The sequence below is a fragment of the Mesocricetus auratus genome, unplaced genomic scaffold, assembly GCF_017639785.1.
Source record: "Mesocricetus auratus isolate SY011 unplaced genomic scaffold, BCM_Maur_2.0 Super-Scaffold_100014, whole genome shotgun sequence".
Taxonomy (NCBI): Eukaryota; Metazoa; Chordata; class Mammalia; order Rodentia; family Cricetidae; genus Mesocricetus; species Mesocricetus auratus.
This window is the reverse complement of record NW_024429197.1, coordinates 48,187,112-48,205,213: the sequence shown is the minus strand read 5'-3', so window position 1 is coordinate 48,205,213 and position 18,102 is coordinate 48,187,112. Positions and strand designations below refer to the sequence as shown.

General features: G+C 40.2%; 1 protein-coding gene across 1 annotated transcript; it reads left to right on the top strand.

Annotated features, from left to right (window-relative positions):
* The first annotated feature begins 15,951 nt into the window (after positions 1–15,951).
* LOC110341687 (Kruppel-like factor 18) lies at positions 15,952–17,488 on the top strand. The gene has a single exon (XM_021229659.2). The coding sequence runs from the start codon at positions 16,310–16,312 to the stop codon at positions 17,399–17,401; it is 1,092 nt and encodes a 363-aa protein (XP_021085318.1). The 5' UTR covers positions 15,952–16,309; the 3' UTR covers positions 17,402–17,488.
* The last annotated feature ends 614 nt before the right edge of the window (positions 17,489–18,102 follow it).

Genomic DNA, 18,102 nt, shown 5'->3' with positions numbered 1-18,102 from the left:
GGAGATAATGTTAACCATAGAAGTGAAAGACCTGTATATCAAGAACTTTGAATCTTTAAAGGAAGAAAAAAAAGAGCATACCAGAAAATGGAAAGATCCCCCATGCTATTGGATTGGTAGGATCAACATAATAAAAATGGCAATCTTGCCAAAAGCAATCAACAGATTCAATGCAATCCCCATTAAAATCCCAGCACAATTATTCACAGACATTGAAAGAATAATAATCAATTTTGTATGGAAAAACAAAAGACCCAGGATAGCCAAAACAACCCTGTTCAACAAGGCAACGTCCAGAGACATCACCATCCCTGACTTCAAGCTCTATTATAGAGCTATAGTCCTGAAAACAGCTTGGTATTGGCACAAAAATTGACAGGTAGACCAATGGAATCGAATTGAAAACCCGGATATTAACCCACACGCGTACGAACATCTGATCTTTGACAAAGAAGCTAAAAATATTCAATGGAATAAAGAAAGCATCTTCAACAAATGGTGCTGGCTTAACTGGAGGCTGGCATGTAGAAGAATGTGGATCGATCCAAGTTTATTGCCATGCACAAAACTTAAGTCCAAATGGATCAAAGACCTCAACATAAATCCAGCCACAATGAACCTCTTAGAAGAGAAAATGGGTGGTACCCTGGAAAAAATTGGTACAGGAGACAGCTTCCTGAACATAACACCATTAGCACAGACAGTGAGATCAGCAATTAATAAATGGGACCTCCTGAAACTGAGAAGCTTCTGTAAGGCAAAGGACACAGTCAGCAAGACAAAAAAAACAGCCCAAAGAATGGGAAAAAATATTCACTAATCCCACATCTGACAAAGGGTTGATCTCCAAAATTTACAACGAACTCAAGAAGCAAATCTCCAAAACATCAAAGGACCCAATTAAAAAGTGGGCTGCAGAACTAAATAGAGAGTTTTCAATAGAGGAGTCTAAAATGGCTGAGAGGCACTTGAGAAAGTGTTCAATATCCTTAGCCATCCAGGAAATGCAAATCAAAACAACTCTGAGATACTATCTCACTCCTGTCAGAATGGCTAAAATCAAAAACACCAACGACAATTTATGCTGGAGAGGATGTTGTAAAAGGGGGACACTACTCCATTGCTGGTGGGAGTGCCAACTGGTTCAGCCACTTTGGAAATCAGCATGGAGATTCCTCAGAAAAATGGGAATAAACCTACCACAAGACCCAGCAACTCCACTCTTAGGCATATATCCAAAAAATGCCCATTCATACAACAAAGATGTCTGTTCCACTATGTTCATAGCAGCATTATTTGTAATAGCCAGAACTTGGAATCAACCTAGACATCCCTCAACTGAAGAGTGGATAGAGAAAATGTGGTACATTTACACAATGGAGAACTATTCAGCAGAAAAAAACAATGGAATCCTGAGATTCGCAGGCAAATGGATGACACTAGAAGAAACCATCCTGAGTGAGGTAACCCAGTCACAAAAAGAGAAACATGGCATGTACCCTCTCATATATGGATTTTAGATCTGGGGAGGGACAGCCTACAATACCATGGCCAGAGAGTCTGGGAAACAGAAACTTCATTTAGTGGCTGATCGAGGAAGAGGCAGTCTCCCTCGGTTAAGTACTGAGCTGAACTCAAGAAAGCCAGTAACAGAGTGGGGGCACTGATGACCAAAGGGATTGAGACTGGGCTGGTTTAACCCCCAGAAACAGCTGACCTGACAAAGGTTAATTCTTGAATCCCAGGCATCAGCCTGGGAATCCAGCATGGGACTGATCTAGGCCCCCTGAATATGAGTGTCAGTGAGGAGGCCTAGGTAATCTATTGAGCCTTGGGCAGCAGATCAGTACCCATCCCGAGTATACACACGGACTTTGGACTCCCATCCAACAATGTGAGGGGCACTCTCACCCTGAACTCTTGGGGAAGGGTCTAGGCCCTGCCCTATATGAAATGACAGACTATGGACACCCCCATGGAGGGCCTCACCCTCCCTGGGGAAATGAGGGGATAATGGGTGGGTTGAGGGGAGGGCTCGGGAGGAGGGGAGGGAAAGGGAGAGGGCCCTGGAACTGACTTGTGATGCAACCTTGTTTCTTATCTAAATTAAACTGAAAAATAAATAAATAAATAAATAAATAAATAAAATAAAAAGTGGATGTTCAAGTTGGCACTCCCACCAGCAGTGGAGGAGTGTTCCCCTCTCTCCATGTCTTCCCCAGCATAAATTGTCTTTGATGTTTTTGAATTTAGCCATTCTGACAGGAGTAAGATATTATCTCAAAGTTGTTTTGATTTGCATTTCTCAGATTGCTAAGGATGTTGAGCCCTTTCTTAAGTGTCTCTTGGCTATTTTAACCTCATCTATTGAGAATTCTCTATTTAGTTCTATTCCCCACCTTTTAATTTGGTCCTATGGTGTTTTGGAGACTTGCTTCTTGAGTTATTTGTAAATTTTGGAGATCAGTCCTCTGTCAGATGTGGGGTTAGTGAATATGTTTTCCCATTCTGTGGACTGCCTTTTTGTCTTGTTGACTGTGTGCATTGTGTTACAGAGGCTTCTTAGTTTCAGGAGGTCCCATTTGTTAATTCTCGATCTCAGTGTCTGTGCTACTGGTGTTATGTTCAGGAAGTGGTCTCCTGTACCAACTTGGTGGAGAGTATCTCCAACTTTCTCTTCTAAGGGTTTCAGTGTGTTTTGGTTTATGTGGAGGACTTTGATCCATTTGGATTTAAGTTTTGTGCAAGGCAGTAGGCATGGATCTATCTCCAGTCTTCTGCATGCCCATACCCAGTTATTCCAGCACCATTTGTTGAAGATGCTTTCTTTTTTCCATTGTATAGTTTTAGCTTCTTTGTGAAAAATCAAGTATTCATAAGTGTGTGGCATAAAATCAGTGTTTTCAATTTGGTTCAATTGATATACCTGTCTATTTTTGTGCCAATACTAAGCTGTTTTGATGACTATAGCTATATAATCGAGCTTGGAGTCAGGTATGGTGATGTCCCCTGAAGTTCCCTTATTGTATAGGGTTGTTTTGGCTATCCTGGGCCTTTTGTTTTTCCGTACAAAGTAATGTATTGTTCTTTCATGGTCTGTGAAGAAGTGTTCCAGAATTTTGATAGGAATTGCATTGATTCTGTAGACTGGTTTTGGTAAGATTGCCATTTTTATTATGTTTTATATTTTATTAGGATTGCCATTTTCAATACATTGATCCTACCTATCCAACAGCATGGGAGATGTTTCCATTTCTGAGGGCTTCTTTAATTTCTTTCTATAAAGATTCAAAGTTCTTGCAATATAGGTCTTTCACTTGTTTGGTTAGCATTACCCCAAGGTATTTTATGTTGTTTGTGGCAATTGTAAAGGGTGATGTATCTCTGATTTCTTTTTCTGCCCTTTTATCATCTGTATATAGTAGGGCTACTGATTTTCTTGAGTTGATCTTGTAGCCTGCCACTTTGCTGAAGGTGTTAATCAGCTGTAAGAGTTTCCTGGTAGAGTTCTTTGGGTCATTGATGTAAACTATCAAATCATCTGCAAACAGTGAAAGTTTGACCTCTTCCTTCCCAATTTGTATCCCTTTGATCCCCCTTTGTTGTCGTATGGCAATAGCTAGAACTTCAAATACCATGTTGAACAGGTATGGGGAGAGTGGACAGCCTTGTTTTGTTCCTGATTTTAGAGGAATTGCATTGAGTTACTGTCCATTTAGTTTGATATTGGCTGTTGGTTTACTGTATATAGCTTTTATTATGTTTAAGTATGTCCCTGTTATCCCAGATCTCTCCAAGACTTTTATCATGAAGTGGTGTTGGATTTTGTCAAAGGCTTTTTCAGCATCTAGTGAGGTGATCATGTGACTTTTGTTTTTCAGCTTGTTTATATGGTGGATTACGTTGATGGATTTTCATATGTTGAACCATCCCTGCATCCCTGGGATGAAACCTACTTGATCGTGGTGAATGATTGTTTTGATGTGTTCTTGGATCCGATTTGCCAGTATTTTATTGAGTATTTTTGCATCAATGTTCATGAGGGATATTGGTCTGAAGTTCTCTTTCTTAGTTGTATCTTTGTGTGGCTTGGGGATCAAGGTTATTGAAGCCTCATAGAAAGAGTTTGGCAAAGACCCTTCTGCTTCTGTTGTGTGGAATACTTTGAGAAGAATTGGGATAAGCTGTTCTTTGAATTTCTGGTAGAATTCTGAACTGAGGCCATCTGGACCTGGACTTTTTTTAGTTGGGAGACTTTTGATGACTGCTTCTATTTCCATAGGGGTTATAGGTCTATATAAATTGATTATCTGTTCTTGATTTAGTTTTGGCAAGTGACAGCTATTCAGGAAGTCATCCATTTCCTTTAAATTTTCGAATTTTGTAGAGTACAGGTTTTCAAAGTATGACCTAATGATTCTCTGGATTTCCTCAGAGTCTGTTGTTATGTCCCCCTTTTCATTTCTGATTTTGTTAATTTGTATGTTCACTCTCTGCTGTTTAGTAAGTTTGGACAAAGGTTTGTCTATCTTGTTGATTTTCTCAAAGAACCACACTTCGTTGCATTGATTCTTTGTATTGTTTTCCTGGTTTCTACTTTATTGATTTCAGCCCTCAATTTGATTATTTCCTGGCATGTACTCCTCCTGGGGGAGTTTGTTTCTTTGTGTTCTAGAGTTTTAAGCTGTGCTGTTAATTCTCTGGTATAACTGTTCTCCAGTTTCTTCATGTGTGCACTTAGTGCTATGAAATTCCCCCATAGCACTGCTTTCAAAGTGTCCCATAGGTTTGGGTTGTGTCTTCATTCTCATTGAATTTGAGGAAGTCTTTAATTTCTTTTTTTATTCCCGCTTTGACCCAGGAATGGTGCAGTTGAGCATTATTCAATTTCAATGCGTTTGTAGCTTTTCTGCAATTTGTGTTGTTGTTGAATTCTAATTTTATCATTTTTATTTGAATTTTAAATAGCTTGTTTTACATGTCAATCCCAGTTCCCTCTCCCTCCCCTCCTCCTGCACTCCACTTCCCCCCCTCCCTCCCACCCTATTGCCAAATCCTTCCACATAGGGGATATCTAGAGTCTGTCATTTCACTCTGGGTAGGGTCGAGGCACTCCCCTAAGAGTCCAGGCTGAGAGAGCATCCCTCTTTGTGCTATAGGCACATGATGACTGTTTGTATTCCAGCGATAGACACTGATCCACAGCTCAGGGCCCCACAGGTTGCCCAGGCCTTCTCGCTGACACTCACATTTGGGGGGGTCCAGATCAGTCCCATGCTGGCCTCCCCACTGTTGCTCTGGGGTCCAAGAGCTCTCCCCTGTTCAGATCAGCTGTCTCTGATGGTTTTGCCAGCCCATTCTTTGCCAATTTGCTCATCACTCCTCTCTCTCTGTCACTGAGTTCCTTGGGTTCAGTTCAGTGATTGTGTGTTTGCCTCTGCTTCCATCAGTCACAGGATGAAGGCTCCCGAATGGTCATAGACATCAAGTTCATTATCAGGAATGGGCATTCAAGGTGGTCTCTCTACTATTGCTTAGCTTGCCAATAGGTGTTATCCCTTTATATCACTCGAGGTCACTCTGGTGCCTGATCTGTATTCTATCCTATGATTCCCTCTACCCCCTATTCTGCCCCCACACACTCAACTTCCTGTTCCCCCATGACCAACTCTCTTCCTCTTCCCCCATCTCTTTTCCCAGCTCCCAAGCCCCCCCACCCATTGCCATGTTCCCCATCCATTCAGAGGATCTTGTCTCAATCCTCTTCTCTTGGGTACTATGCATATATGCATATCTTTTAGGTTCTTTCCTGTTCTCCAGACTTTCCATCAGTGGAAGTGCAGACTGGCACTATCCTGATCCATGTCTAACATTCATATATCAGTGAGTACATACCATGTTTGTCTTTTTGCGACTGGGTTACCTTACCTTGGATGGTTTCTTCCAGTGCTATCCATTTACCTGCGAATTTCAAGATTCCATTGTTTTTTTCTGCTGAGTAATACTCCATTGTGTAAATGTACCACATTTTCTCTATCCACTCTTCAGTTGAGGGGCATCTAGGTTGCTTCCAGGTTCTGGGTATTACAAATAATGCTGCTATGAACATAGTGGAGCAGATGCCCTTGTTGTATGAATTTGCCTCATTTGGATATATGCCTAAGAGTGGAATTGCTGGGTCTAGTGGTATATTAATGTCCATTTTCCTGAGGAATCTCCATACTGATTTCCAAAGAGGCTGTATGAGTCGGCACTCCCACCAGCAGTGGAGGAGTGTTCCCCTGTCTCCACATCCTCTCCAGCATAAATTGTCTTCGGTGTTTTTGATTCTAGCCATTCTGACAGGAGTAAGATGGTATCTCAGAGTTGTTTTGATTTGCATTTCCCTGATGGATAAGGATGTTGAGCACATTCTTAAGTGTCTCTTGGCCATTTTAGCCTCCTCTATTGAGAATTCTCTATTTAGTTCTGTACCCCACCTTTTAATTGGATCCTTTGGTGTTTTGGAGACTTGTTTCTTGAGCTCTTTGTAAATTTTGGAGATTAGCCCTCTGTCAGATGTAGGATTAGTGAATATCTTTTCCAATTCTGTGGCCTACCTTTTTGTCTTTTTGACTGTGTCCTTTGCCTTACAGAAGCTTTTTAGTTTCAGAAGGTCCCATTTGTTAATTGTCGATCTCAGTGCCTGTGCCACTGGTGTTTTTTTAAGGAAGTGGTCTCCTGTACCAACTCGTTGAAAAGTATCTCCCACTTTCTCTTCTAAAAGTTTCAGTGTGGCTGGAGTTATGTTGAGATCTTTGATCCATTTGGACTTAAGTTTTGTACAAGGCGATAAACATGGATCTATCTGAAGTCTTCTGCATACCAGTACCCAGTTATGCCAGCACCATTTGTTGAAGATGCTTTCTTTTTTCCATTGTACAGTTTTCGCTTCTTTGTCAAAAATCAAGTGTTCATAGTGTGTGGATTAAAATTAGGGCTTTCGATTCGGTTCCATTGGTCTACCTGCCTATTTTTGTGCCAATACCAAGCTGTTTTCAGGACTATAGCTATATAATAGAGCTTGACGTCAGGGATGGTGATGCCTCCTGAAGTTCCTTTATTGTATAGGGTTGTTTTGGCTATCCTGGGCCTTTTGTTTTTCCGTATAAAGTTGATTAATGTTCTTTCCAGGTCCTTGAAGAATTGTGATGGAATTTTGATAGGGATTCCATTGAATCTGTAGACTGCTTTTGGCAAGATTGCCATTTTTGTTATGTTGATCCTACCAATCCAAGAGCGTGGGAGATCTTTCCATTTTCTGTTATCTTCTTTGATTTCTTTCTTTAAAGACACAAAGTTCTTGATATACAGGTCTTTCACTTCCTTGGTTAACATTATCCCCAGATATTTGATGCTGTTTTTGGCTATTGTAAAGGGTCATGTTTCTCTGATTTCTTTCTCAGCAACTTTATCATCTGTATATAATAGGGCCACTGATTTTTTTGAGTTTACCTTGTATCCTGCCACATTGCTGAAGGTGTTTATCAGCTCTAGGAGTAACCTTGCAGAGTTTTTTGGGTCACTTATATAAACTATCATATCATCTGCAAATAGTGAAAGTTTGACTTCTTCTTTTCCTATTTGTATCCCCTTTATCTCCTTTTGTTGTCTTATTGCTGTAGCTAGAACTTCAAGTACAATATTGAAGAGATATGGAGAGAGTGGACAGCCTTGTCTTGTTCCTGATTTTAGAGGAATTGCTTTGAGTTTCTCTCCATTTAGTTTGATGTTAGCTGTTGGTTTACTGTGTATTGCTTTTATTATATTCAGGTACGTTCCTGTTATCCCTGATCTCTCTAGGACCTTTATCATGAAGGGGTGCTGGGTTTTGTCAAAGGCTTTTTCAGAATCTAGTGAGATGATCATGTGGATTTTCTTTCACAGTTTGTTAATATGGTGGATTACATTGATAGATTTTCTAATGTTGGACCATCCCTGCATTCCAGGGATGAAGCCTACTTGATCATGGTGGATGATTTTTCTGATGTGTTCTTGAATCCGGTTTGCAAGTATTTTATTGAGTATTTTGCATCTATGTTCATGAGGGAAATTGGTCTGTAGTTCTCTTTCTTAGTTGTGTCTTTGTGTGGTTTGAGTAGCCTCATAGAAAGAGTTTGGCAGTGAGCCTCCTGCTTCTATTGTGTGGAATACTTTGAGGAGTATTGGAATTAGCTCTTTTTTGAATTTCTGGTAGAATTCTGCACTGAAGCCATCTGGGTCTGGGCTTTTTTTGTTTGGGAGACTTTTAATGACAGCTTCTATTTCATTAGGGGTTATAGGTCTGTTTAGATTGTTTATCTGTTCTTGATTTAGTTTTGGCAAGTGATATCTATCCAGGAAATTGTCCATTTCCTTTAAATTTTCAAATTTTGTGGAGTACAGATTTTCAAAGTATGCCCTGATGATTCTCTGGATTTCCTCAGAGTCTGTTGTTATGTCCCCTTTTTCATCCCTGATTTTGTTAATTAGCATGCTCTCTCTCTCTGTCTTTTGGTTAGTTTGGACAGAGGGTTGTCTATTTTGTTGATTTTCTCAAAGAACCAACTCTTTGTTTCATTGATTCTTCTCAGTGTTTTCCTGGTTTCTACTTGATTGATTTCAGCTTTCAATTTGATTATTTCCTGGTGTCTGCTCCTCCTAGGGGAGTTTGCTTCTTTTTGTTCTAGAACATTCAGCTGTGCTGTTAATTCTCTAGTATGACTGTTCTCCAGTTTTTTCATGTGGGCACTTAGTGCTATAAACTTTCCTCTCAGCACTGCTTTCAAAGTGTCCCATAAGTTTGTGTATGTTGTGTCTTCATTCTCAGTGAAATCGAGGAAGTCTTTAATTTCCTTTTTTATTTGTTCCTTTACCCAGGGATGGTGCAATTGTGCATTCTTCAATCTCCATGAGTTTGTAGGGTTTCTGTGATTTGTGTTATTGTTGAATTCTGATGTTAATGAATGGTGGTCTGATAAGATGTAGGGGGTTATTCCAATTTTTTTGTATCTGTAGAGATTTGCTATGTTTCCTATTATGTGGTGTATTTTAGAGAAGGTTCCATGTGGTGCTGAGAAGAAGGTATATACTTTTGTATTTGGGTGGAATGTTCTATAGATGTCTGTTAAACCCAGTTGGGTCATAACTTCTATTAGTTCTTTTGTTTCGTTTTTAAGTTTCTGTCTGGAGGTCCTGTCTAGCGGTGAGAGTGGAGTATTGAAGTCTCCTACTATTAGTGTGTGACATTTTATGTGCATTTTGAGCTTTAGTAATGTTTCTTTCACGAATGTAGGTGCCTTTGTATTTGGGGCATAGATGTTTAAAATTGAGACTTCGTCTTGATGTAATTTTCCTTTGAGGTATATTCTTTTTTATGTGGATGAAATGTTCTATAAGTGTCTGTTAATCCCAGTTGGTTCATTACTTCTATTAGACCCTTTGCTTCTTTGTTGAGTTTATGTCTGGTATTCCTGACTAGTGGTGAGAGTGGTGTGTTGAAATCTCCCACTATAACTGTGTGGGGCTTTAGATGAGATTTAAGTTCTAATAATGCTTTTTTACGAATGTGGATGCCTTTGTATTTGGGGCATAGATGTTCAGGATAGACACTTGGTGGGTTTCACCTGTGATGAGTATGTAATGACCTCCTTCATCTCTTTTGATTGATTTTATTTTAAAGTCTAGTTTGTTATATATTAGGATTGCTACCCCTGCTTGTTTCTTGGTTCCATTTGATTGAAAAAATTTTTCCCAACCTTTAACTCTCAGGTAATGTCTGTCTTTGAGGGTGAGGTGTGTTTCTTGTATGCAGCAGAAGGAAGGGTTCTGTCTTCGAATCCATTCTGCTAGTCTGTGTCTTTATGGGTGAGTTAAGGCCATTAATATTGAGGGATATCAATGACCATTGATTGCTCATCCTTCTTCGATTTGCAATGATTTTCGTTGGTGGAATTATGTGTGGAATTTCACCCCTTTGTTCTTTTGGCTGTTGGTAGAGAGGGATTCTCTAATGCCTATGTTTTTCTGGTTGTAGTTAGCTTCCTTGGGTTGGAGTTTTCCTTCCAAAATTTTCTGTAGGGCTGGGTTAGTGGATATGTATTGCTTTAATCCAGTTTTGTCATGGAATATCTTGTTTTCTCTGTCTATAGTGATTGAGAGCTTTGCCGGGTATAGTAGTCTGGGCTGGCATCCATGGTCTCTTAGTGTAGGTAGAATATCTATCCAGGACCTTCTGGCTTTCAGAGTTTCCATGGAGAAGTCAGGTGTAATTCTGATAGGTCTGCCTTTATATGTTACTTGACATTTTTCCTTAGCTGCTTTTAATATTCTTTCTTTATTTTGTATATTTGGGGTCTTGATTATTATGTGGCGAGGAGACTTTTTTTTTGGTCCACGATATTTGGTGTTCTGTAGGCTTCTTGTACCTTCATTGGCATGTCTTTCTTAAGGTTGGGAAACTTTTCTTCTATGATTTTGTTGAATATGTTTTCGGCCACTTGATGCTGTTTTCTTCTCCTTCTTCTATACCTATTATTCTTAGGTTTGGTCTTTTCATGGTGTCCCATATTTCCTGGATGTTTTGTGTTAAGGATTTGTTGGACTTAGGGTTTTCTTTGGTTGATGAATCCATTTCTCCTAGTGTATCTTCAACACTTGAGATTCTCTCTTCTATGTCTTCTATTCTGTTGGTAATGCTTGTATTGGTAGTACCTGATTGTTTGCCCAGCTTTTCTATTTTCTGCCTTTCTTCAGATTGTGCTTTTTTATTGTTTCTATTTCAGTTTTCCAGCCTTGCAGTGTTTGCATTGCTCCTCTGCAATATTCGGTTTATCTTTTCATCCATTTGTTGCCTTTTATGAATGTTTTGGTTTGTTCTTTCTTCCATTTCTTGCATTTTTTTGGTTTGCATTTGTTCCATTTCTTGCATTTTTTGCTTTGTTTCTTCTTCCATTTCCTGCCTTTTTTGGTTTGTTTCATCTTCCATTTCTTTCATTTATTGGTTTGTTTTTTCTTCCATTTCTTTGAGCGATTTTCCTATATCCTCTTCTAGGGCCTCTATCATTTTCATGAAAGTGGTTTTAAGGTCGTTCCATTCATTCGCATTGGAATGTTGGAGTCTTGCTGGTGTGGAATCTCTAGAATCTGGTGGTGTCATAATTGTTTTTCTGTTGCTGAGTGGAGCATCCACTTTTTAAATCAGTATGGAGATTCCTCAGGAAAATGGGAATCAATCTGCCACAAGACCCAGCAATTCCACTCTTAGGCATATATCCAAAAGATGTCCATTCATACCACAAGGATAATGTTCATAGCAGCATTATTTGTAATAACCAGAACCTGGAAGCAACCTAAATGGCCCTCAACTGAAGAGTGGATAGAGAAAATGTGGTCCATTTACACAATGGAGTAATACTCAGCAGAAAAAAACAATAGAATCTTGAAATTTGCAGGTAAATGGATGGCACTGGAAGAAACCATCCTGAATGAGGTAACCCAGTCACAAAAAGACAAACATGGTATGTGCTCACTCATATATGGATATTAGACATGGATCAGGATAGTGCCAGTCTGCACTTCCACTGACAAAAAAGTCTGGGAAACAGGAAAGAACCTAAGATAGATATGCATGGTACCCCATAGAAGAGGAATGAGGCAAGATCTTCTGAACAGATTGGGAACACGATGAGGGGTGGGGGTGAGTGGGAACTGGGAAGAAGATAGGGGGGAAGAAGAAGAGTTAGTAGCTCATGGGGAAATAGCAAGGCTGAGTGGGGGGTAGAATAGGGCAAAAAGGGAATCATAGGTTAGAAGACAGATCTGGCACCAGTGAGACCTCTAGTGCTCTAAAGGGATGACACCCACTGGCAAGCTAAGCAATAGTGGAGAGACCACTATTCCTGATAATTAACTTGATGCCTATAGCCATCCTAGAACCTTCATCTAGTGACTGATGGAAGCAGAGGCAAATACCCACAGTTAAACACTGAACTGAACTCATGGAAACCAGTGACAGAGAGAGAGGAGTGATGAGCAAATTGGCAAAGAATGGGCTTGCAAAACCAGTAGAGACAGCTGATCTGAACAAAGGGGAAGATCTTGGACCCCAGACTGACAGCTGGGAGGCCAGCATGGGACTGATCCTGACCCCCTGATTGTGAGACTCATTAAGGAGGCCTCGGCAACCTATGGAGCCCTGGGTAGTGGATCAGTGTTTGTCCCTGTCATACAAACAGACATCATGTGTCCATAACAAAAGAGGGATGCTCTCTCAGCCTGGACTCTTAGAGGAGTGCCTGGACCCTGCCCTGAGTGAAATGACAGATTCTAGATATCCCCTATATGGAAAGAAGTGGGGATAGGGTGGGACCCTGGGTGGGATTGTGGGGGGTGAGGGAGGAGGGGAGGAAGATGGAACTGGGATTGACATGTGAAGCAAGCTATTTAAAATTAAAGTAATAAAAAAGAAAAGAAAAGAATAAAAAATAAAACCCTCACTGATAAATTAAATGGAGAAACAAATTCAGCATTGCATTTTCAGGTTAAAAAGGAATACCCTAAGGTCGTAGGTGAATCCCCTTTAATCTATCCAATAACCTTAAAGGAGGTGTCAGACGAATGAGACTCTACATGAGCTACTTGGAAGTCTGTGACAATGTTAAATTTAGGAAAATTCAAAGAAGTTGTAATCTCATGAATTCACCATTGGTGAAGCCAATTATAAACACATGATATGACTTTAATAGGGTTAACCAGGTAGACTGGATAGATTTGATTAAAGGTGTCCTAGAGCCTGGACCACAAATACAATGGTTCAAAGAAGAGAGTAAGAATATTGAACAAAAGTCTAAAGGTAGAGTTGTAGATGTGTCCCAAGATCAAATTCTTGGAGAAGGAGATTATACTGCTTTAGAAAGGCCTAATCAATATGATTATATTCTCTTGTGTTTAATCCATGCTTCAGTTTTGAATGCTTGCCACAAAACAGGAGAATCAGGAAAGAAAATGGAATCATTTACAAAAGTCATACAAGGCCCAAAAGAAGCATTCTTGGATTTCTTACAAAGAGTGTCATTACCAGTCAATAGAATGATATCAGACTCATGCTAGAAAAATAATAATTGAAATAATGACTTTTGAAAATGCTAATGGCCAATGTGAAGAGCCCCAACAGTTAGCCCCCTAATAGTTGAAAATTACTAAGCTGTCCCATCCTTGGATGTGAGCAGCTACACTTAAACATCTTCCCCTGGTGGTCTTCAAGGACTTGAAAATATTTCCCAGACCTCAGTCCTCAAGGACTTGGGAACATTCCCCAGACCTCAAGGTTCCAGACCGGTCGCAACGTTCAGCCAGGTCACAGATGTTGCCTCAGACAGATAATGAGCCAGTCAGTCAGACAGCCACAGACGTACGTGATTCATGAAGGTCTGGCACCAACTTCCAAACTCCCCTTGTATCCCCACCACCCTGTTTGCAGTTTTAGGCTTTAAAAACTTGCTGTAATTTCTGCTCGGGGTTTGCTCCTTCCCAGAGCTGCTGAACCCCGTCATGCTGGCTTAATAAAAATCCTCTTGCATTTTGCAGCAAACTTCCGATCCCTGGTGGTCTTTGGGGAGAGGGTCCTGAGAGAAAGAATGAAGGGTCTTTCAAATGCAGAAGGATAATCAGGCCTCTAAAAGGAATATTAGCACCTACAGTGGATTTTATCGAAGACAATTAATATTCAAACTTATGATAATGTTACATGGTGGTTTCAAGAGGATTAAGGAAAAAACAAAATGTCAAATATTTTCATTGTGACAGACAGGGACACTTGAAAATGAACTGTAAACATGGCATTTCTAAAAACAATTTTTAAAAAAATATAACCCAAATAACAAACCCCTCTCCACTACTTTATGCAAAAAGTGACAAAGACACATGTTGGATAAAGGAATGTAGGTTGACCACACATTATAAAGATAATCCTTTGCCTTTGTGGACCACTAAAAGCCCCTATACCAAACCAGTTCATTTGTTTCCTGCCACTATGGATAAAACTCGTTACTATAACAATAAAATAACCTAATGCATATTGAAATAAAACATATTATTGTGGATTATGGAAGGGCTTTACAAGCTCAAAAAAAACTTTAAAAGTCATAGATCAAAATTCATAAGGATTAGACTAGGAATGTAACAAAAGTTAGGGTTTGGGAAGTAAAAGTCATAGATCAAAATTCATAAGGGTTAGACTAGGAATGTAACAAAAGTTAGGGTTTCGGAAGTATCTTGTTTTTGTCTTTCCAGAAAAATAAAAACAACCATTTTGAAGAAATTAAGACCTTTGGACAAATAAGCATCCAAAGAAGTATAGATAGGATAAGATAGAAAGGTAGATTAATAAATGTATTTTTTTTTTTTTTTTTTTTTTTTATTAATATTTTTTTATTTTCCATTTTAAATTTAGATAAGAAACAAGGTTGCTTCACAAGTCAGTACGAGGTCCCTCTCCCTTTCCCTCCCCTCCTCCCGTGCCCTCCCCCCATCCCCCCCCCCGTTATCCCCTCATTCCCCCAGGGAGGGTGAGGCCCTCCATGGGGGTGTCCATAGTCTGTCATTTCATATAGGGCAGGGCCTAGACCCTTCCCCAAGAGTTCAGGGTGAGAGTGCACCTCACATTGTTCTATGGGAGTCCAGAGACCGTGTGTATACTTGGGATGGGTACTGATCTGCTGTCCAAGGCTCAATAGATTACCTAGGCCTCCTCACTGACACCCAGATTCAGGGGGTCTTGATCAGTCCCATGCTAGTTCAAAGTTCTACTTCACAGGAATGTCTGTCAGAGATACTAGGCTTTTAGGTGGCATATGGTTGCCCCAACACAGTAGAGGAACCTTGGGTGACTGTCCAGGCAGTTAGGACTTTTTGTAATTTCTTGCATTTGTTTTGAAGTAGCTTGATCACACATCCTATTTACATGGTTAAATATTTCTTTCTTGGGTCTCTGAGGAAGATGAAGACTACATTGTTTAGTTATAGTTTTCATTGTTTACCAGACTCAGAAAAGAAACTGGTAAAGATATGTGAATTGCAAATGGTTTGAGAGACATTAACAAATACTTAGATACTGCAAAATAAAAATAAGGTAAAATAGGTACAAGAATCTAGATCACTAAGATAGAATGAGTAATGAAGTATTTTCTCTTAATTTGTCAAATTAAAATGGACTGGACATTTTCTAAAAATTTGTTAAATGAAAACAGACTAGACATTTTCTGGAAATTTGACAAATAAAAATGGACTACGCATAGCTGAATAACCTTTGCCTGCATGTGTTATATATACTTATTGTAGTATTTATGTAGAGTTTTTGTTATGTTAGTTATACCTATACCAGACTCCTTTTCGATTTAGACACAAAAAGGGAATTGTAGTGATATATTATTTGAGGTTTATCAAAGTTTGCTTGAGGATTCACCCAAATGTTTGGAATTCACTAACACACGTTAATCCAAACAACAAGAGCACAGGAGGGAGTGGTACACACCTTTAATCCTAATACTAAATAGTAAGGGATTAATGCCACCCAGATCTATACAAGAATGAATCAGGCTAAAAGAGATTATATTTCACACCTTTAATCCCAAAATTAGGGAAGTATATAAGACAGGGGATAGGCTTCAGACAGGCATTCCTACTCCAACCACACAAAGGAGAGGCAGCAGATTGAAACTTGGTAACGAGCACCAGCATGAATCAGCATTTTAGCCTGAGATACAGGTAGGAGTTAGGGGTTGGCTGGCTGCTTTGATTCTGAAACTTAAAGCACGAATCTCAATTTCCTTCTCTGGTTCATTTGTTAATTTGTGTTACATGTCTCATAATCTATTGTATGTCTCCTTTGATAGGAATTGCATGCATTCTTACAAGAGGATAACAGACATCAAGTAAAGGACAAACAAACTGCAAGCAAAGCACCCTGAGAGTTTGGGTCAAGAGGACACACTCTGAATTCTAAGAGCCTGGGTAAAGAAGCTGAAGCAAGAACTCTAGGAGTGGGGCAGTACCCTTTCAAGGGCAAGGCATACATAACCCTAGTCTCTGAAGCCCTGCCCACGTCTGGCCAAGCTTTATCAAAGGAGACTGTAGAGCTCAGGACCTGAGTTCATTTCTCCCACTCCACAGTCATAAGCCCTTGAATTTGTGAGGCCCTACCCTCCAGCTGATATTTTGAGTCTTATTTGGTCAACCTTCAAGGAGACGAGTAGCTCCTCCATTTGAGTGTCCACGAGGACTTGAAGCTCTCATGGCTGAAAACGAGTTCACCAAGATGTCATCATTTCCCCAAACAACTGAGGAACTTTCAAACTTTTTACAGGGTTTCTTTGATGTCAGTGAGGGACAGGACATAACCTCAAGTGATTTCCACCAAGAACCATGCTTTCCTCAGCCTGTCAAAGATATGCTAGTGTATAGAGATATGATGTTGTCTCCTGAGGAATATCAGCCTTTTAAAGGGTACCAGGTGACAAACCATGAAGACCAGATAAACCACTATGGACAGATGAGTTTGTTCAGCAGTAGCAGTCAGGAAAATATCCTGGGTGGTGAGTACACTCCCAGTGGGTATCAGACATCTGCTTACATAGGCAACCAGGATCTCTGTATGGATACTCCAAAGACTAGTCCAGCTGGTAGCCAGCCTATCTATGACTGTGAGATGGAACCTACTGGACTTGACTTGACTCATCTATGGAGCAGGAATACAACATTCAATACAGAAGCCAACTTGTCTCACTATCAGGAAGCAACTGCCAGTATTGAAGATCCTTCCTACTTGTGTCAGATGAAGACAGCCTCTGTAGATGAGAATTTCTTCTCAAGTCAAAAGCCATTACCCAATAGTGAAGGAAGTCACAGTTCTCAGATGACTTCATCTGCTAACCAAACCCCATATGTGGGCCTATCCATGCATCCCTCCAGTTCCTCTGTGAGTCAAAGTCAAGCTCTGGATCACTTTTCAGTTTCTACTTCTGTCCAGGGACAGCTTCCTCAAGAGAAATCAGACTTGGAGCCTGACAGCCATGTGACCCAGGAGAAGCCTCCCACTTTGAAGTTCTTCTTCTGTCCCTACAAGGATTGTGAGAAATCTTACAAAAAGTCTTACCATCTTAAAGACCACATCAAGAAACACTGTGGAGAGAAGTCCTTTGTGTGCAATGAGCCTGGATGTCAGTGGAGATTTTTCTGCTCAGAAGATCTCCGAAGACACCAGAGAAAGCACAGTGGGGAGTGTCTCTTTCCTTGCTACAAGTGCAGCAAGAATTTTTCCAGACTGAATTACCTCAAGCAACATCAGAAAATCTGTACTCAAGCTCTACCTAGCCCTGGAAACTGACTGTCCACAAGCAATATATTCATGAATAACACTATTTTTTTCTATCCAAAATAATGCCAAAATCAACTGTTTGCTAATATTGCTTGGAGATGGTAACAAAATAAATGTTGAGAATATGAAAGTTTACCAAATGATCTAAAGAGCCATTATTTTGTATAAAGGGAGCTCCTAATGTTACCTTTTCAGAGACATCTTTAAGCATGTTAGACATTTCATGGTTAGGGGAGAATCCTGATGTCAGGGAAACTCCTAATATTCACAAGAATAGTCACAATTAAGGGTCCTAGCGATAGTGGAGAGGGTGCCTGAACTGGTCAGCTACTCTAATCAGGTTGGTGACTACCATCATTGTAGACTAATGGATAGAAGCAGATGCAGAGATCCACAGCTGAGCACTTGGAGTCCTCTTAAAGAAAGGGAGGAGGGATTGTACAAGCTAGGTGGGTCAAGGTCATATCGGCGGGACCCAAAGAGACAGCTTACATGAACTCTGGACCAACAGTTAAGGAGATGGCATAAGAGCTACCTAGGCCTTTGCATGTGTATGACAGTTGTGAAACTTTCTCTATTTGTAAGGCTCTTATTAGTGAGATCATATCCTGTCCCTGGAGCTCAGCCGGCTTTCAGCAACCTGTTGCCCATGGTGGGGTACCTTGCCCTACCTTTGTGCAGAGGGAGGGTGTCACCTCAACATGATGTGC